Below are 19533 nucleotides of genomic sequence, written 5' to 3'. Positions count from 1 at the left end.
ATCAAACCTTGACAACTTGAATGCATCTGACTTGTCTAAATATTCTTTAATGTGTTCTTTCTCTCTTTTGCTTGTGTTCCTTCCCTTTTGTTAATATTAATTGTGTCACCATTAACCTTTTTAGTGAAAACTGAAGCAAAATAGGCATTAAACATCTCAGCCTTCTTGATGTAATCAGTTATTAGCACTCCTTCTCTGCTAAGTAGAGGACCTACACTTTCCTTCATCTTTCTCTTGCTCTCTGTGTATTTAATGAGCTTGTTCTTATTACCTTTTATGTCCCTTATTAGGTGTAACTCATTTTGTGGCTTCGCCTTTCTGATTTTGCCCCTACTTACTTGTGCTATTATTTTATTCCCTACTTAGCAGTTTGTCCATTTGTTTCTACTTTTTTAGGATTCCTTCTCTATTTTCAGGTCTTTAAAGAACTCCTGATGGAGTCATAGTTTATCAAAAAGAAGATTAGAGTCTATCAGTACCTGGATTGGAGAAGATTTCTGATAGTTAGAGGGCTCTTTAATAACAGACAAAGACAGAGCATAATCCAGTGGCTGGATATTGAAGCTAGACAAATCCAAACTGGAAGTAAGGCACACTTTTAAATAATGAGGGTAATTAACCATTGGAGCACTTTATCTAAGAAGAGATTTATCATCTCTTGAAATCTTCAAATCAAGATTAACTATCTATCTGAAACATAAACTGTAGTTTAATCAAGTGATCTTAGTAAATGACATGTTTCTAAATGAATTCTAAGGCCAGTGTTATACAGGCAGTCAGATTAGATGCTCATTGTGGTCCTTTTGGGGCTTAAAATCTATGAGTTACAATACTAAATCCCCTCGCTCTCCCTGATAAAATCCTTACTAGTTTAGAATTGCCATTTACTTGAAAAGTATCCTTTAGTCTCAGTGTTACTTCCTCATCATATCATAATTAAATACTATATGCTATTTTGAGAAGAAAGCTAAAATAACAATATAATGTGTATAATATGTAGCAACAATTAACTACATTTTAAACACTGGTTACAGAACATGGCTAGTCTTCACTACAGCGCTAATATATAAATTGACCCAACTAGATGTTGAGTTTATTGAGAAATTTGTTGTACATGAAGCAGAGAAACTGCCAACCAGCACAGCAGGGGTTAAAGATAGCCTTTGGGCCCAACTAGCTCTGCCCCATTATACCTGCAGCCTATGCCAGGCCTTGAGGGGGAGGAAAAAGGAGAGAGCCTGGCTCAGTTTAGGGCTCAGTTTGGCAAAGAGGCAGGAGCCAGCAGCCTCCCTACCTGAGGGGAAGGAGCACTAGCCCGCCAGCCAAGGAAGCCCCAGGCAGTAAACACCGTCTCCCCAGCCAAGGGAGATTGCGAGGAAGACTTAGGACCCTCCGGCACCTGAGGTAACGAAGTGAGTGAACCCCAGTGACATTGTGGGGCTCGTCCTCACCAACTTCCGGCTGCCCTGCCCGAAGGAGCCTGGGACTGCGGCAAGGTGCTGCCCAAGACCTAAGAGGGGACCCTACAGGAAGCAAGGTGCTCAGCAAATTGGACTAGCGGGGCCATGCGCCAAACCGACAGGCTGGTAGGAAGTAACCCAGCACAGCGGATTTTGACTCCCTGCTGGGAAGGCCTTGTCCCATTAAGGAGTTGATGTTCACAGGGCCCTGGACTGGGACCCAGTGGAGAGGGAGGGCCTGGGTCCCCCTACCGTCCCCCGGCCTTAAAGTCTGAGTCTCCTCAACCAAACGGGGCTGAGAGCCATGTGCTCTAACCACTAGGCCCCTTGACGCTCTAAGCTACCTGTAACATACACTTTGAACAGTGCTGCACATTATCATCTTGATTCTGTAATCTTTACTCACGCAAGTAATTCCATTGACTTCAATAGGACTTTTTGTGTGAGTAAAAGCTGTAGGAACAGACCTTCTGTTTTGATACAATTCTGAGGTAACATAAGTTCCTTCCAGTTGTAGATGTTAACTCATATGGTGTTGGGTATTTTTATTTAAGATGTTTTCAACTTTTCATGTGTTTTGTTGTGACTACTGGTGGACCCACAGAGCCCAGTGTGAGGCAGGTGTTACAGATTACTGTATACAATTTTGAGACCTGCATTTTATTCAAGACAATATAATGGGTAGTTTGTAATGTGTCATTATCAACAATTTACACAGTTCCCAGCACACTAAAATTATTGAAGTGTGTACAAATACATTAAATGATGAGCTGTCTGTACAAAATGTCTTTGCTAATATTTAAACCACAAAATTAATGCAATTAATAATTTCAAATGATGAACTAAATTCTCTAGCAGAAACACATGGAAAACTTCCATTGAAGTTAAACTGAATTTTGCCTGCATAAGGGGTGCAGGGTGAGCCCTGAATAAATAATAATAATAACGTTCATGTTGCAGATCAGATAACTATACACATCTCTGTCAGAAAACATTACGATGCATTCCTGCGTTCTTCCTTTGTCTGCCACCATATTGGGTCTAATTATCCACGGTTGAAATCAATCAGAACATTGCACTGACTACAGTGAGCCAAGCATTTATATTTAAAGCATTGGCTTTGTAAATGTTTGTTAAAGCCCTGATCTCATAAACACTAACATACTTCAACTGGATAAGTAGTTCCACTGAAATCAATTAAGAATTACACATGCTTAAAGTGTGTGTATACGTTTCTGCAGGATTGGGGCCTTAGACCATACAAGAAACAATGTTCAAATCTGATTGCCAACTATGTAGTAATTCAGGGATCAGCAACCTTTGGCACGCGGCCTGTCAGAGAAATCTGCTGGCGGGCCGGGACGGTTTGTTCAGAAGCAGCGTCCACAAGTTCGGCCGAGCGCAGCTCCCACTGGCCACAGTTTGCCGTTCCAGGCCAATAGGGGCTGCAGGAAGCGGCAGCCAGCACATCCCTCGGCTCGCACTGCTTCCCACAGCCCCCATTGGCCTGGAACGGTGAACCGCGGCCAGTGGGAGCTGCGATCTGCTGAACCTGCGGACGCTAGAGGTAAACAAACCATCCCGGCCCGCCAGTGGATTTCCCTGACGGGCCGCATGCCAAAGGTTGCTGATCCCTGTAGTAATTCATGACACTTGGATAGCATTTTTGCAGTATAGATCTTCCAATTCAAAGTAGACCTTACTTTGACATGCCTGTTTTTTTCTTTTTTTCAGGTAAAGAAATGGACAAAGTTTAATAACTATCAAGTCTGACACCTTATTGATCTCTAAAGGAATTTTACAACATACTTGTTTTTGAACTGAGAAAATGACTGCAGATATAGAAGAAAGCACAGGTTGTTGGAAAAGAGTACCTGTCAAAAAGTGGAACATCCAATAATTATTTTGGAAGAAATATAAAATAAATATCCCTGTTATGGTGCGATTCTGGAGTGGAGTTAACTCTATAGCACATAGGTAGCCCTCCAAAAAAACCCAAACCCTTTGTTTTTCTAAATTATGGAAATTTTGTGGAAGACGTTGACCTGGATTTTGAGCCTAGTCATGGCTTCATCGGAATTTCACAGTGACAACAGGCTTTCATATAATTCTCAAGGTAGGGGTCCCACTTTTATAGCTGGAAAGACATATCTCTTTTGCACTAATTTCAGGTAATGCTTTCCTAAGCCATTGTTATATAAATAGCTAGTGATCATATTAACACTTATGTAGTTTTCTCATGATTTATTATCATGAAAGTCAGGGGTGCTGGAACAATTTGTATAGTGGGGGTGCTGAAAGCCATTAAACCAAACTGTAAATCCTGTGTATGATGGAAACCACTTCAAGCCAGGGACTGCGAAAGCACCCCCAGCACTCCTAGTTCTAGCATCTATGATGGATGTTCATTTGCAGAGAAACCCATTAGGTCAAAGTGTATCTTGAGATTGTTATAGTTAAAGTTAGAAATAAAAGAAATTAAAACATCAAAGTCCTGCAAATTAAGTTTAATCATAATGCAATAGCATGTTAAAGACTGGCCATAATGTCATAAACATTTTTTTAAATTGCAGAAACTATAAGAGTCTAAAACATGTCTTGACATATTTGCATTTATAGGCTTTTTTAGTGAAATGAGGATACATTTAAATGTTTTTACAAAGATATTTTTTCATTGCAACTGTTTTTTATTTTTGCAGGTGGATCTTATAGTTTTTGTCTTTAAGTGAAATCATTGGTAGATGTACATTCTTCACAGTGTAGAATGTAGCCCCAAATGTTTACGTAGTAGGTTAAATAGGAAAAATATAAAGTGAATTTGAAATATTTGCATTTCTAGTGAGATCAAATTAACAGGAACCTGCATTAATTTTGCTGATTCTTTTTAAAAATAGAATATTTTTCTTGATTTTATTTAGCAAAGCTTTTCACCATGCAAATACCTGAAATCAACTTTCACTCATGAGGGTGATGGGATTTAGCCAGCTGTGGTTTATGTTTATACTACTACTTGTTGTTTCCTGTTATATTTCCTTTTCTTTTATGCCCATTTCCTGGACTGGCTTACCTGGTGATTACAAAGAGGAATTCCTGTCTTACCTTGAACATTACCAACTAACAGTCCCAGTAAGGGTTGATCAAAATGGAGCCTTCCTCAGCTATACTGTGAAAGATGATGAACCCTTGAGGAGAAGGAAGAGGAGCACAGACCTTTATGACCAAGCATCTAAATTATTTTTTAAACTCTCTGCCTATGGCAAGCACTTTCATTTAAACTTGATTCTCAACACAGATTTGGTGTCCAAACATTTTACAGTAGAATACTGGGGGAAAGATGGACCTAAATGGAAACATGATTTGTTAGACCACTGTCATTACACAGGATATTTGCAAGACCAACATAGCACAACTAAAGTGGCTTTAAGCAACTGCAATGGTCTGGTAAGTGCATGTTATATATTTTAGTTTCATAGTGTACTTTCTCCTTTAAAATATAGAGGAAGAACTTAATTAGCGTATGTTCATGTTCTTTGACTTCCTGCAAGAAGCAAACAGACAGAAAGGCAAGGGACAGAGATCTGGCTCCTGAGGAAAAGTACTTATTCCTTATACCCAGTCCTGTAGTCCTACTTCAGGCAAAATTTTAGTGCTTCCAGTGCCTGTATTAGGGCTGCAAGATTAGTTATGGAGTGAGATTAGATTTATCAAAACTGTTGCGAACTCCGGGAATAAAAATGACTGGCCTTAGGGGTGCTGAGTGCCTTTTGCAATGGACCGACTGGCATGAAATTCCAGTTCAGGGTGTACAGCACCTCTCGGTATTGGGTTCAAAAGGCCTGAAATAAATAATGAGGAAGGAAAACTCTGTGGCCTAGAAGTCTTCTGTGCTACAGTCCCAAGGAGTGAAGAAGAAAGCAGAACCCTTGGCAAATAGCAAAGCCACAAAGTAATTATTTACATTTTTTACAGGATCTTTATATTTATAAATCAAATAAAAATGCTTTAAAGTAACAGTAGTGTTAGAAATCCAAGTATTTACAATGGTTTTTGTAAATTGTTCTCTCATTGTTGATGAAACTCTTGGTCATTCAGCACTAGTTCTTATATGGAAAAAATCTTACTCCCTAATACTATAATTGAAGCCTAAAAATAACAATAGGCTAGGGAATTACAAAGTGATAAAATAAAAGATCATGATTGGGAAATACTGAACCAAGAGTCTACTGATTGCTGTAGTAAATTTTAAAATACATGTTGCTATTATCCACTGCAAAAATATTATTATTTTACTGTTTCTATTACAGTAGCCTGTAGAGGTCCCCAACAAAGATTAGGATTTTATTGTATTAGGTGCAGAATGTCTAAAAGTTTTTTTTCTCTGGATTACTTTGAGCACTTCCTTTTTTCCCCTGCAGGTGTCATAGAATAATACATCCTGTGACATCATTGATAACAAAAGTCTACTATTACAGTGCAGCATGCCAGACAATAACCTAGCTAACCAGATAGATTGAAATTCACTTAGCTAATTGTATCTGTGTTATCAGAGTGATGCATTCTGAGGCACTTCTCCCCCAGAAGGATTTCAAGGGGGAAAGTCATATTTAAGAAGCTTAGTTAAAAGTATTTCTGTGTTTAAATGCATCCACAGCCTGGTGAGTGGGAGCATATAGTACATGTTTTTGGCCTTAACTTCAATTTCACTTTACCTTTGCAGTTCATCTATAAGGATGTGTTTTAATCTTTAAGGATGTATTTAAGGATGTGTCTTATGTTAATACACTGAGTTATCAGCATGTAGATTGTATTCTAAAGATACTGCAGTGACTGGAGTTCTACTTCTGGGTCTCAGCTTGCTAGTGTACATGCCCGAATGCCTCTGAAACTCAGAAATGTTTGCCCTTTGAGGAACAGGCTGGCTCACCTCATTTTGAGATCAACTGACAGTGCCTCAGCGCCCTTCTGGACATTCCATTTTTGTTCCTGTCTGGCCTTGGCCAACTCACAAGCTCCCTGTCAGAGCTGGGGTCATTGTAGATGATCCCTGTTGTCTGCCACCCCTACAGACTTCGACGTTGGTTTGGACACCATTTCTATACCATTTGATTTCTCCTCTAGCCATCTCATTCGCTGGTGCTAGCTTTCCTTCAAAGCTTTTAGCTGCATAGCTGGGGACATCTTGAGGCTATTGACAGCTCCTTGAGATAGGGAGCTCTTTTTGACTTGCATGGTTCACATGCCCCAGGGACTTCAGCAGGTGTCTGTTGGTCACTGGCCTCGTCACATCCCTCAGACATTCCTTTGGCTTCTCAGTAGGTTGATAGTCTCAGTGTTCTGTCAGTAGTTTGGCCTTAGCACATTATGCTTCCAGAGCATTGACTTTAAGTGTCAGATTACGCATTTAATTCATTATCTTTGGTGTCTTTGACTATTGATGCTTGTTCAGTATTTCTTCCAACCAGGGCTGGATTAAGGTAATTCTGGGTCCCGAAGCACACAACAAATGGGGCTCTCAGGGCCTATTCTCTTGTGGGCCTGCACCTCAGCAGGGTCATGCCTCCTACTTCACATGGCAGTGTCAGAGAGCCTACTACCCTTCTCAGAAAGGCTCAGACAGTGGCATGGGGCTCCTTTCACTCCCCAGAAACAGGAGCAGGAAGTAAGGCTCTCTTACCCCTTCTCTTTAAAAGAGGTGGGGACCCTCCAGAACTTACACTTGAGCCACTGGGATATCTCACTGCAGTTGGGGCTGGGCTCACTGCACACTTCTCCTGCCACACAGAGACTCCTTTGCTGGATGATGTTGACAGGGCCCTCCAGAGGAATGGGTTTTGGAGTTAACACCCTATTCAGATGGACCCATCCCAGAGCTATTTTTTCATGCTCTCTGTAGTTTCAGGCAGAGATCACTGAATCAGTTACACTCATGTAATATTTTCAGACTTTTCCTTCCCACCACTGGGAGTAGAAACTTACCTTCTTACACTGAGAGTGTACTGTAATCACAAATCTCCAGGAGCTAGGGCTCCAGCCTGTGCCTTAATCTTGCCCTGCTTCTAGCTCTCCCAGCACCTGTTTTAGGTGGCGGGGGGTGTGTGTGGAATGACACATTTGGGAAGTATCCATCATTTCATAGAATATCAGGGTTGAAAGGGACCTCAGACTGTCTGAAACTATTTTGTATAGTTTCTTTTATTACTCTAAAATTGGGTTTTTTGGAGACTGTCCTGTGGTTTTTAGCCTCTAAAAGTAGGAACCAAGTCAGTGTGATAAAGAAAGAATAATTACTTATTGACAATTCTGCTTCTCTGGAAAGGTCATTTGTTTGAATTCCTACTTCACATGCCTTCCTCCTCTTAGATATGTGGACGGGCCTACATTTTCAATTACTAAATTTTTTTCCTGAAAGTTTCCTCCTACCATAAATAGCCTTTGGTATCTATTATATTTTGAATGTGAGGAGCCTTGTTTTTCCCCTCCTCAAGGAACTAAAACAAAATGTTCTTGAAGGTACTGAGGCACTAGAATTTGATCTTAGAATAAGGCTGTGCCTCAGAGTCCTAGATGCCCTTGAGACAATTCTACCCTGTCCCAGGCTGGCAAGCTGAGACCCAAGAGTAGGAATATCAAATGATATCTTCAGGGATACAGCATTACAGGTAAGCAATTATTCCTTTTCCAAGAGTCTCAGTTTAAACATCTCACTTTAGTAAATGTGTCATGAATATGGAGAAAGAAGTCCCAAATGGAGTAAGGGGAGATGTTCTTACTGAACTACTTCTAAGGTATAATGGCAGAAAAACCTCATTCTGTTGTTGTAAGAAAAATATTTTTTGTTCATTACAACTTGTCATTTTCAAAATAACACACACCAAGTTCATAAAGACCCTGTTTAGAAGTGCAAACAGAGAGTAATATTATATACCATCATTTCTTCTATCCCAACATTTCATAGGATTCCTATTCATAGAGTTTAAGACCAGAAGGGACTATTAGATCATCTAGTCTGACCTCCTGCATATAACAAGTCCTTAAATTTCACCCAGTTACTTCTGCAATTGAGCTCAATAACTTATATTTGACTAAAGTTGGGTTAAAGCATAATTTCCAGAAAGGCATCCAGCTTGGATTTGAAGACATCAGGATATGGAGAATCCACAGCTTCCATTGGTAGTCTGTTTCAATGGTTAATCACCCTCACTGGTAAATGTGGGCCTTATATACAATATGTATTTGTCTGGCTTCAGCTTCCAGCCATTGGTTCTTGTTATGTCTTTCTTTGTTAGGTTTAAGGAGTCCTTCAGTACCTGGTATTTTCTGCCACTTGATCCCATTCTGATCAAGTCACCTCTCATTCTTCTTTCTGATAAGCTAAGCAGTTCTTTAAGTCTCTCACTGTAAGGCATTTTCTCCAGCCCTGGAATCATTTTTTAGGCTCTTTTCTGCACCATTGTCAAGCAACATCCTTTAAAAATGTAGAGACTAGAACTGTGCATGGTATTCTGGTGCCAGTGTCGCCAATGCAGTGTACAGAGGAGAAATCATCTCTATCCTCCTCCTTATTACTTCCCTGTTTATAAACTAAAGGATCACACTGGCCCTTTTTGTGACAGCATCTGGTACTGGGAGCTTATGTTGAGTTGCTCACCCGCCTTGTCCATCTTTTAAAGTAACTACCATTTAACACAACTAAATACTTTCATAGATGTGAAATCAATTTTAAATATGACACTTTGGATGACATTTAAAATATTATTTGATTTATGAAGATTAAAACCCAGACCATATCCTGTCCTAGATCTGTCTGTGTGGAGTTCCCTTTGATGGAAATGAGTATTTTGTGTGTGGGCTTAACTTTCACAAGATCATATACAGGCTGCCCTGTGTGTGTATGTAATTACTGGGAAATGAGCGCACACATACAAGCATAGTCATTTGCAGCATGAATGTGCAACTATCTATGTACTGTGCAAGAATGGTTGAGGAGTGGGTGGAGCTATATTTATGTTGGCACACTTGTAACTTTCAGTGGAAAATTGGGTCGGAAGCTTCCATTATTGTCAAGCAACAATACATATGTGTACAAATTAAAGTAGGAAAGCTGCTATTTACTCAGTTGCTAAAATGCTTCTAGATGTGTGGATTAGAAAGTCTCAGAAAGAGCAAAGTCAATACAGAGAGCAAACTATGGCTACGTTTACAGTAGCAGCTGGTGAGATGATTCCCCTGCTTGTGTACACAAATGCGCACAGCTCAGTGAGAGCCAACGTGAGTCTAAATCGCAGTGTAGCTGCGGTAGCACAGGTAGCAGCAGTGGCTGTCTGTGCTACCGCGGCTACACTGCGATTTAGACCTGTGCTGGCTCCCTGAGAGCTAGTGTGAGTATGGGTACGTGAGCAGGGGAATCGTACCCTTAGCTCAGGGGTGGGCAAACTTTTTGGCCCGAGGGCCACATCTGGGTGGGGAAGTTGCATGCAGGGCCAAGAATGTAGGGCTAGGGCTGGGGCAAGGGGTTGGGGTGCGGGAGGGAATGGGGTGTGTGGGAGGGGGTGCGGTGTGCAGGAAGGGGCTCAGGGCAAGGGGTTGGGGCAGAGGAGGGGTGCGGGGTGTACAAGGGGGCTCAGGGCAGGGGTTGGGGTTCAGGAGGTGTGCAAGGTGCAGCAGGGGGCTCAGGGCAGGGGGTTGGGGTGAAGGAGGGGTGCAGGGTGAGGCAGGGGGCTCAGGGCAGGGGGTTGGTGTGCAGGCAGGGTGCGGCAGGGGGTCCGGGCAGGGATCTGCAAAGAAATTTAACAAAGTTTCATCAGCTTAAAATATGTGCTGGCTGCCCTGCCAAACCAGAATAAGCAGGACAATGAGTCTATAAAAATGGCCTTGTTTAGATTCCACAATGTGCCAGTCCCTCTCCAGATCACCATCTCTTCCTCCAAATGATGCTTAAGAATATGCTATACTGATAATGTTCCATCAATTATAGAACCACCTTGGATAATGTTTTGTTAAATTTCTTAGAGGTCACTTTTACATTGTGATGATCTTCACTCATGTTTTGGACCTTGAGGTTTAACTCATGTACTGTTTATATTCAAGCAAACAAAAATACACCCTACCAAAACAAGAGTCCCCACACTCATGCTTTTCTCTCTGGGGTGAGGATAAGAGAACGAACAACATGTGACATATGTGGAGTTATTTTGCTTAATGCATTACTGGAAGGCACTCAGATTCTTTGGTGATGAGTATGGTATAAAAAACTATGTAGAATAGAAATAGAATGGAAAACACAAAATGGAAAATTAATTCAAAAACATAAATATGTTTAATTACTTAATAGTCAGTCTCACACTCCTTATTCAAAGAAGCTTCTTATTGCTGCCAGTGCAAGTTTTGCCGGACTAAGGAGTGGAAGGGCAGGCCCAAAGTGTTCATTCATTAGCCAAAAGTTACTAAAGGTGTACAAACTGGAAACATTTCTAAATGCATATACTTTCTAATATTGTAAAGATCATAATTGTTATGTACTTTTGTTGATATAGTCATTGACTATACAGAGGCTGCATTGGTTTATCTAAAATATGTTTCAAAATCAATTTAGTTAAATCACTGCAAACCCCTTGTGTGGGAACAACTGTATCAAATTGGTTATAACTGTTTAGTTTGCATCTATAAATTTACTGATGCAAGCTAAATGATACACACCAGGCTTAACATGATATATAGACACAGAGTTTTTGTCCTTGTTTAACAAAATCACTTTAAAAACTAAACTTTAGTTAAACCAGTGCACCTATGTGTAGCTTAGGCCAGATACGTACTGTTGAATTTCTTGATTTGAGGTAGAGAAGTATGGCAATACTCATTGGTGGTGCCATGGGTTTTTACTCACAGTAGATTGCAGATTTTTGTAGTATTTATTTTCTCTCTTTTTTCTTACATGCACCGAGCAGTGAATTAATGTAGAAATTTGAAGTGTTATCATTAACGTTTGAGTTAGTACCCTTTGAAATGAATGGAACAGATCTGGCCTCTCCTCTTAGATTTAGGTTTTGTAAACACAGGCAGATGTCACTCCATCTGTTTGTTACACTAGGGTCGTGTTTTTGAGGCTATCTCAGCAACCATATAACAGCTAGCAACTCAGTCCATACATTATGTGGACTATACTGGCGTAGATACGTCACGGTAGTTATGCTGGCATAACCCCATAGTATAGATACAGCCTACTCTGACAGAATGGGTTTTTCCATAGTGGAGGAACACTGCCTCCCCGAAAGACAGTAGATAGGTCAATGGAGGCATTCTTCCAGAGACATAGCTGCATCTACACTGGAGGTTAGCTTGACACAGCTATGTCTGCAAGGGGTATGTCAACCTAAATTTTAAGTGTACACCAGGCTTTAGGGCTAGATTTATAAGGGGGTTGTAGGCTTCTAACCTTCAGGCAACCTGCTGCCTAGTGGAATTGACAACCTCAGAGTAGGCTCCCAAGCTCCCTACATGATGAGTCGGTACTTAAAACAGGGATTCACAGAAGCCAGCATGCTGAATGGGGAGCTGCCTAAACTAGCCAATAGGAAATGCTGAGGGGAGGGGTGTTGCTTAAACCCCACCCTTCAAAGGAAACGAGGCATCTGTCTCTGCTTGGGATGCCTAGTCATGAACCTTCTCCTGGAGTTAGGCACCTAAGCCAGGTCAGTGCTTTCTAAAGTAAAAGTGAGGAGGAGCTGCTGCTACCCTGCATATATCGACTAGCTTAGAGATTGGAGCATTCATCTTGGATGCTGGAATCCTGAAATGCCGCTTTGACCAGATTAAAAGCAGACACTAGAACCTAAGTCTTCTATCTCCTAAGTGAGGGCTTCCCCCCTCAACCACTGGGCTATAGGAAGATATTCTTGAATGGGTCTCTTTCAGTCACTCCTGTATGACATACTTCAATAGTCATTGGAACCATCAGTGAGTGAGAATGATGCCATAGCCCCATGGTTAGGGCATGCAGCTGAAAGGTGAGAGATCTGGGTTTAAGTCACTCTTCAGAATTGGGTGGAAGAGAGATTTGAACCTGGGTCTTCCACGCTCTTGGGTGAGTACTCTAACTATTGGCCTGCAGTCTGGTGTGGGTTAGGCACACTCAGAGCATGCCTACTGGATTGGGCCCAACAGCCAAGACAGGAAGTGGAACGTCTAGCTTATGAATCCTGCTTGAGCTTAGATGAGCATTAGATGTTGAGCAGTTTGGCAATGTCAGGATTTTGGTGGTTTTGCCCATGCCCACTGGCAGAAATGTCGCAGGGATTTTTACTGGTGGAAACACAGTGACTTTAGGTTAGGTAACAGCTGAGTGGGGCTTTTGTGAATGCCAGTGGCACCTAAATGTTGGACTTAGGTGCCTAAAGGGGTAGTTAAGTGCTTGAGGCCGTTTTGTGAATTTAGCCTTTCACTTTTATTTTAAATGAAAATTTAGATGCGGAACAACAAGAAGGTGGTATGGAAGAGGTCTTGTACCAGCATATGCTGGCTAAATTTGAGCCCAGATGTTATTTCTTTTGTGAAGTAACTCAGTTTAGTGAACAGATAGTGAAAACTACTGTAGAAGAGGAGCATTTATGGTAATGGTTTCCGTGTAGGGAAAAGACAACTGAAAGCTGTGTGTGCAGTTTAGGATATGTTCTCATAGTCTTTGAAAATAAATGCATAAGGTACATATATAGAGAGCACCTTCCTTTCCAAAGTGTCCCATAGCACTTCACAAGCAACATACAAACTACTGAAATGTGGATGTGCAAATGTACAGAGTATATCTGGCAGTCATTAGGTGAACATTACAGTCTTATAAAATGACCCCTTACAATCTTGTTGCATGCATGTTACACTGCCTGCAGAGACACAATAGCTTATGTGCTAATTTTTGAAAATAGAGGTGCTGAGCACCACCTGGGAGATGCTGAGTACTCTCAGTTAAATAGTGAGACCATGTCTACACTGCAGAATAAAACCCATGGCAGCGAGTCTCAGAGACAGGGTCTACAAACATCTGGTGGGTGGGTCTCAGAGCCCATCATCCAGCCTAAGCGGGAATGTTTATACTGCTATTTTTAGCACCATAGTGCAAGCCCCTCAAGCCTGAGTCTGTAGACCCAGCCTCTGAGACCCGCTGCAGTGTGTTTTTTTTCTTCAGTGTAGACATACCAAATGGACTATTTAAAACTATCTCTAACTCTGGTTGACTTCAACATAGTCTTTATAATGCCTTTGATGTAAATAGCATCAGTTTCTAAGTGACTTGCCTAAGACCACAGAACCAGGGTTAGAATTTGTAACTTCCTGCTTCCCAATTCTCTTGCTGTCCCATACCTCTCTCTCATATTGTAAAGATTGTCATCAATTCCAAAGCCTTTAGGTGTTGATGTAGAGACTGGAATCTTCAGACTGGCAAATATAGTGTGGAATTATGTCTATAAGGCAATTCCCTAGTGTTTACACATCCAAAGGCGCTCCAAAGCTGGAGTTATTTCTTCTGTTGTTCAGTTTTAATGGCTGAAAATCCACATATTAAGGCATGTAGGAATTTGTGGAGTTGGCCTGACATGTCTCCTTTCCTTCCTGAACAACTTCCCCTTTCATGAGAATCTGAGATTGCAGACATGGAAGTAATGAAGAATAAAAGGTCTTCTCTCATGCATTGTAAAATTTGGGAAAATGATCAGTTTCCTTGGCAGAATCCAAACTAGTGAATAATCTGCTTAGGTATGATCTGCCTAAGATCGGTAGTGCAATTCTGAGGTAGAAATCTATATGTAAAACGTCCCTCATATATAGTGTAAATTAATGAATATTATTAATTTGAGCCTAAAGAAGTGCAATACAGTGTTAGAACTCAGCATTTGGATACAAAACACAGTGGTTTCTTTGAATAATATTTGCCTAAAATAAATCTGTTATGTAAGTTTTCTCTTTTGATGCAATGTATGGCATTAAAACATCTCTCGGTATGCCATCATAGAGGGACACTGTGTTCACTCTCTGAACAAGGCCATTTTGGCTTGGCATCATTTTTAATGGATATGAATCATATAATTCTGGAACATCGTTGTCAATAGGTTGTTTCATGAGGGAAAAAAAGGCTGATTGTCACACACCAAAAATGTCTCTTGCTGTCTTACCACATCTGGACAAAAATGGTGGGAAAGAACTGAGGAAGCGAGGCAGTAATTTTTTCTTCATTTTCTCTTTGTGTTGCTAATAGGAGCTTGCTCCTTCTCCCACGGAAGTCAGTGGGGATTTTGCTGTGAGTTCAGTGGGAGGAAAGCTGGTGTCTTCTCTGTTTAATATGTTGTCTTATAATTAAGGATATTTGCAGAGAAACAGTAACTAGTTGCTTTTGTTTGTCTTCTTATTCTCCTTTAAGCATGGCGTTATCGCTACAGAAGATGAAGAATATTTCATTGAGCCTTTAAGGAATATAACTGAAAATTCCAATCATTTCAGTTTTGAAAGTGGTCATCCCCACGTTATTTACAAGAAGTCTGCCATGCACCAACAACATCTCTATGATCATGCTCATTGTGGCGTCTCAGGTAAATAAGCATGAACATCAGCTATGTTTTCACTCTTTTAAAAAAAGTGTCATTTAAGATTTAAAACTAAAAATACCTTTATATTATTTCTACATTGGTTCCATGTACCATATATAATAGGGTTCAATTATAGTGAGTTTAGTGTTAGGAACTCTTCTCTTGGATGATGCTGTTCACCCCTTTGAAAAGTAGCTTTGCATTTTTTTCAGATTCAAGTCAAGAATGTAGTGTCTTTGAAGGCTAAGTCACTGGGAGTAAGTCTTATTTTATTCCTGTATTGAGTACAATGGTAGTGATGAGCGCAGGCTTCCTCACAGTGTGCTGTAAGTGTACCTCATCCCTGACTGGAAGGCACGACTTAAGTGACTAAGTATTACATATAGCTCAATGTTTAGTAAGTGTTGTGTATCTCATTTGAGAAAACTTGACACATGATAAATGTGTGTTGATGTTATGATTAATAATATATTTGGAAATGAGCCGGAAGTCACCAATTTTTTCTTTGATACCCTTTGATACTGATTATTGATTCAGTTTGTTAAGGTTACTCCCAAAATAGTTGCATAGGTGATTTAATTATCAGTGTCACAGGGGTGATATCATAGTTTTGGTTGAAAAATGTTTCCATTCACAGCCCAATTTTCCATCCACTTTAAACTTTCTCAGAACTCTTCTATTGTCCTCAATTTTCCCTGCTTAGACTGAGGCCAAAAGATAACTTTTTTTAGGCCAATTTAGAGTAAATCTAACAAGCTGTTTTAGATTTATGGAACTAAAAAATATTTTTTACATCTTTGACAAATGGTCTAACCTTTTATTGTTTATGTACATCTTAAGAATAGTTTGTTCTGAAAAGTTTACTTTAATCTTGGGCATTAGTCCTTAGTCAGATATAGTGCATAGGACAGGTTTGGCAAATATTAATTTCAAAATAAAAAAAGGTAACAAATTCGTTATTGATGTAATCTCTGTTGGCTGCTATTGTTAGAGACTGTAACTTGCTGGCACCGTCTGACTGAGATTACAACACAAAGGCCCCTGACTGGAGAAGAGTTTTCCTGAGTGGTTCAGTTAGTTGTGTTCTTCCTCTGTGTGGGGAACAGCACCCTTCAACTCCACCTATTTAATGAAAGGATCATGGAATGTAGGTTATTGCTTTTCCCCCCATGATCATAGCCCCTGTAAAGGCTTATTCCCCACTCTGGCACTTCGAATGAAGAAGGTGGGGGCGATCAAGGACTCTAAAAATTAATACTTGCCACTCCAGGCTTGTATTAAACTTCCAAGGTTACAGCTTTTCTCTGACCTTGGATTGGTAGATGCTGCCAGCACCCAAGTGCAAAACCCCTTTGAGAATCCAGGAAGGCGCACTTGGGAATTCCTTCCTGTGGGGTACCCTCAAGCCCTTTCACCCCCCTCCGGAGAAGAGCTGAGAAAGAAAAAAGGGAAATCAGCTGTTGCCACCAGCTAATTAAACAATATGTGCACAAACCTCTTAAGACACAGAAATCCAATCCTGTTCTTAAAAAAGGTAAATTTTATTAAAAAAAAAAAGAAGAAGAACATACATCTGGAAACTCAGTCTATTGCTAGATTTTAAAAGAGTAACTACAAGGATAAGCATCAAGAATAGTTTTCTTGAGGTCCAGCTTAAAGGTGTCAAGCAAAACAAAAGCACCTGAGGTTAGCACAGAGGAGTCCACAAGCCATAAAGAAATAAAAGGGATAAACCTAACTGTGTCTTTCTAGACATTTCCTGATCTACTTATATATCTGGGGTTTTAGATGAGTCGTTTCGAGGTATGATACTGATGATTTTTCATACCTGACCCAAAGCTTCTTACAGCATAACTGCAGCCCTGTCTGCCTCTCCCCGGAGAACGACAACAGACAGACAAAAGGAGAGTCTTGTTTCAATTTTAAAAAGTTCTAGCCTTCCCATTGGCTCTTTTGGCCAGGTGCCCACTCACTTCCTTTTACCTATACGTAGCAGTGAGATTTTTTAACCCTGGAGCAATTAGAGAACAGCTACTAAGAGGGATTTTATAGCTACTGGCTGGCTGGGTGTCCATAAAAGGGAACTATCCCCCACCCCCTTCATTTATCACTGCCCCAGAGCAGGAAAGACATATCAGCCCCTCCTGAGGACACCACATGGGGAGAAAGATAAATTAACTATATCCAAAAAGTCATCTGTGACAACTGAGGGGAGGTGAGATGACCAGCCTGGTGTGGGCATTTTCTAAGAGGTGCACATCACACACACAGTTCATCAGATGTGTACACTGAGAGCTTGCAGTCCTAAAAAATGTGTCCCTGCACTCTCTTAAAAGTGTCCATATACTACCCACAGCTTTCAAATCCTTGCCAACCCAAGCCCCTCCCATCCGTAACCCCCCCAAATGCAAACCATCACCTGCAATGCATTCCTCTCTACTTCCCCCTCACTGCCTTGGAACCTCTTTGTCCCAAGTTCCTTCCTCTGACATACTCTCCACATTTCTCCCAGATGTGTGGGTCTTCCACCCTGCCCACTCCACTCCTCCTCCCAACCACAACTGTCAAACCCTCTTCTTCCAGCTGCCACATCTTTTTTGACATCCTTATCTCAGCTACCAAAATCCTACCAACTCCTTCCATGACAATTATTAAACCTCTGACCCCCATTTGTCAAACCCCCAAACTTCCTCAGAACCTCTGACAGCATCTTTTTTTCATCCTTTCTCAACTTCCAAATCCCAGGACCAGGTCTACATGAGAAATGTTTGCTGATATAGTAATGTTGGTTAGGGTGTGATTTAAAAAAAAAAGACACTTTTATACCAGCAAAAGCTGTAGTGTAGATGCAGTTACATTAGCAAAAAAAGTGCTTTTGCTGATATACCTTATATTATTCAAGGAGCTATACCGGTAAAAGCACTCTGGCTGATATAAACTGTGTCTACACTAGGAGGGTTTGCCAGTATAGCTATACCTGTAAACCTTTTCTAATATAGACTAGACCAAAGTCCCAAAGGACACCTAGCCTGTAGCAGCAAAATAGACAGATATAGAGGGATATCCAATCGATAGCATTTGGTGGACATGGGGAAGATGATATTTCTGACTCATCTGAGAAAAATGTTCAGGTATCTGGCATGAAGTGGGCAGATTGTCTGGAAGATGTTCAGTTTTCCTTCGAGTGATTGTATACATATACATTCCCCCAGATGTGTATGTACGCTCAGTGCACTGGAGTGTGAGATTTTTGTACCCCTACATGGCACATATATCTCTATTGTCCTTGTGTTCTCAGGTGAGGGCATAAAAGGGGTGTGTCCACCACCTCCCTCTCACTTCCTTCTTACAGCCTGTGGCGAGAGTTGGAGTTCCCTGTAACATTAGCTTTGGTTAGCCGGCTTTGGAAAATGTTCTCTATATAGTTAGTATAGTTGTAGTTAGTATTTACGATAGGATAAGATAGTTAGTTTGGGTGTAGTTTTATTTGTACCTGGAGGATTTATTATGAAAAAATCCCCAGGTTTTAAACAGTGTGTCATGAGCAGGGATGTTATCTTTGTCACAGATGGGCACAAGAGCTGTCTGTTTTTTCTGGGTGAGGGACAGAAGGGGGACAAATGCCCTATCTGTACTTTCTTTTGCACCCACACTAAGAAGCAGAGTGACTATCATCTTAAAAGTTCACCTCATGAAGGAGGTGATAAGACCTGCAACTGAGCCAAGCCCCAGTCATGACCCAGAGGATTCTGGATCAACTCAGAGTGCTACTCCAGCTACTTCTGACTCCAAATGTAAGTCTGGGAGTAAACATCATCCTTCCCCTTCTCTGTTTGAATTGGAGGGTTCTAAGCATTCAGGCTCTGACATTACCTCTAAGGGTATGTCTACACTATGAAATTAGGTCGATATTATAGAAGTCGATTTTTAGAAATCGATTTTATGCAGTCGATTGCGTATGTCCACACTAAGCGCATTAAGTTGGTGGAGTGCGTCCTCACTACCTTGTCTAGCATTGACTTATGGAGCGTTGCACTGTGGGTAGCTGTCCCACATTCCCGCAGTCTCCGCTGCCGATTGGAATTCTGGGTTAAGCTCCCAATGCCTGATCGGACAAAAACATTGTTGCGGGTGGTTTTGGGTACAGGTCATCAGTTGCCCCTCCCTCCGTGAAAGCAACGGCAGACAATCGTTTCGTGCCTTTTTTCCGTGCAGACGCCATACCACGGCAAGTGTGCAGCACGCTCAGCTCAGCTCACCGACACTGCCGCTGTTGTGTCCTGGGTGCTGCTGGCAGCAGACGGTGCAGTAGGACTGCTAACTTTCTTCATACACCACTTCCGCTGCAATTCTGCTCTGCTGCTATTGTCTCAATAGTGAATTTCTCCATGTTGTCTGTCATGGGCTCCCGGGTACGTGTGTTCTTCCTCGGGAAATGTGTGCGGTGCTAACCATCATCCTCCACCACTTCTGCTGCAACTCTGCTCTCCTGCTCTCATGAA

General features: G+C 41.2%; 1 protein-coding gene across 4 annotated transcripts in view; it reads left to right on the top strand.

Annotated features, from left to right (window-relative positions):
• The window catches only part of ADAMTS6 (ADAM metallopeptidase with thrombospondin type 1 motif 6), a 319882-nt gene that overhangs the window by 9960 nt on the left and 290389 nt on the right, over positions 1-19533 (top strand). For 3 of the 4 annotated variants that reach the window (XM_043546883.1, XM_037902909.2, XM_027821493.3), the window contains exons 1-2: positions 3583-4901; positions 14866-15034. In XM_043546883.1, coding sequence (XP_043402818.1) covers positions 4422-4901; positions 14866-15034 — 649 coding nt within the window. In that variant the 5' untranslated portion in view covers positions 3583-4421. The other variant, XM_007058991.4, reaches the window with a different exon arrangement.

This window comes from Chelonia mydas, chromosome 5 (genome assembly GCF_015237465.2).
Source record: "Chelonia mydas isolate rCheMyd1 chromosome 5, rCheMyd1.pri.v2, whole genome shotgun sequence".
Classification (NCBI taxonomy): domain Eukaryota; kingdom Metazoa; phylum Chordata; order Testudines; family Cheloniidae; genus Chelonia; species Chelonia mydas.
Note: the sequence above shows the minus strand (reverse complement) of the source record. Positions and strands in the feature narration are given on the sequence as shown.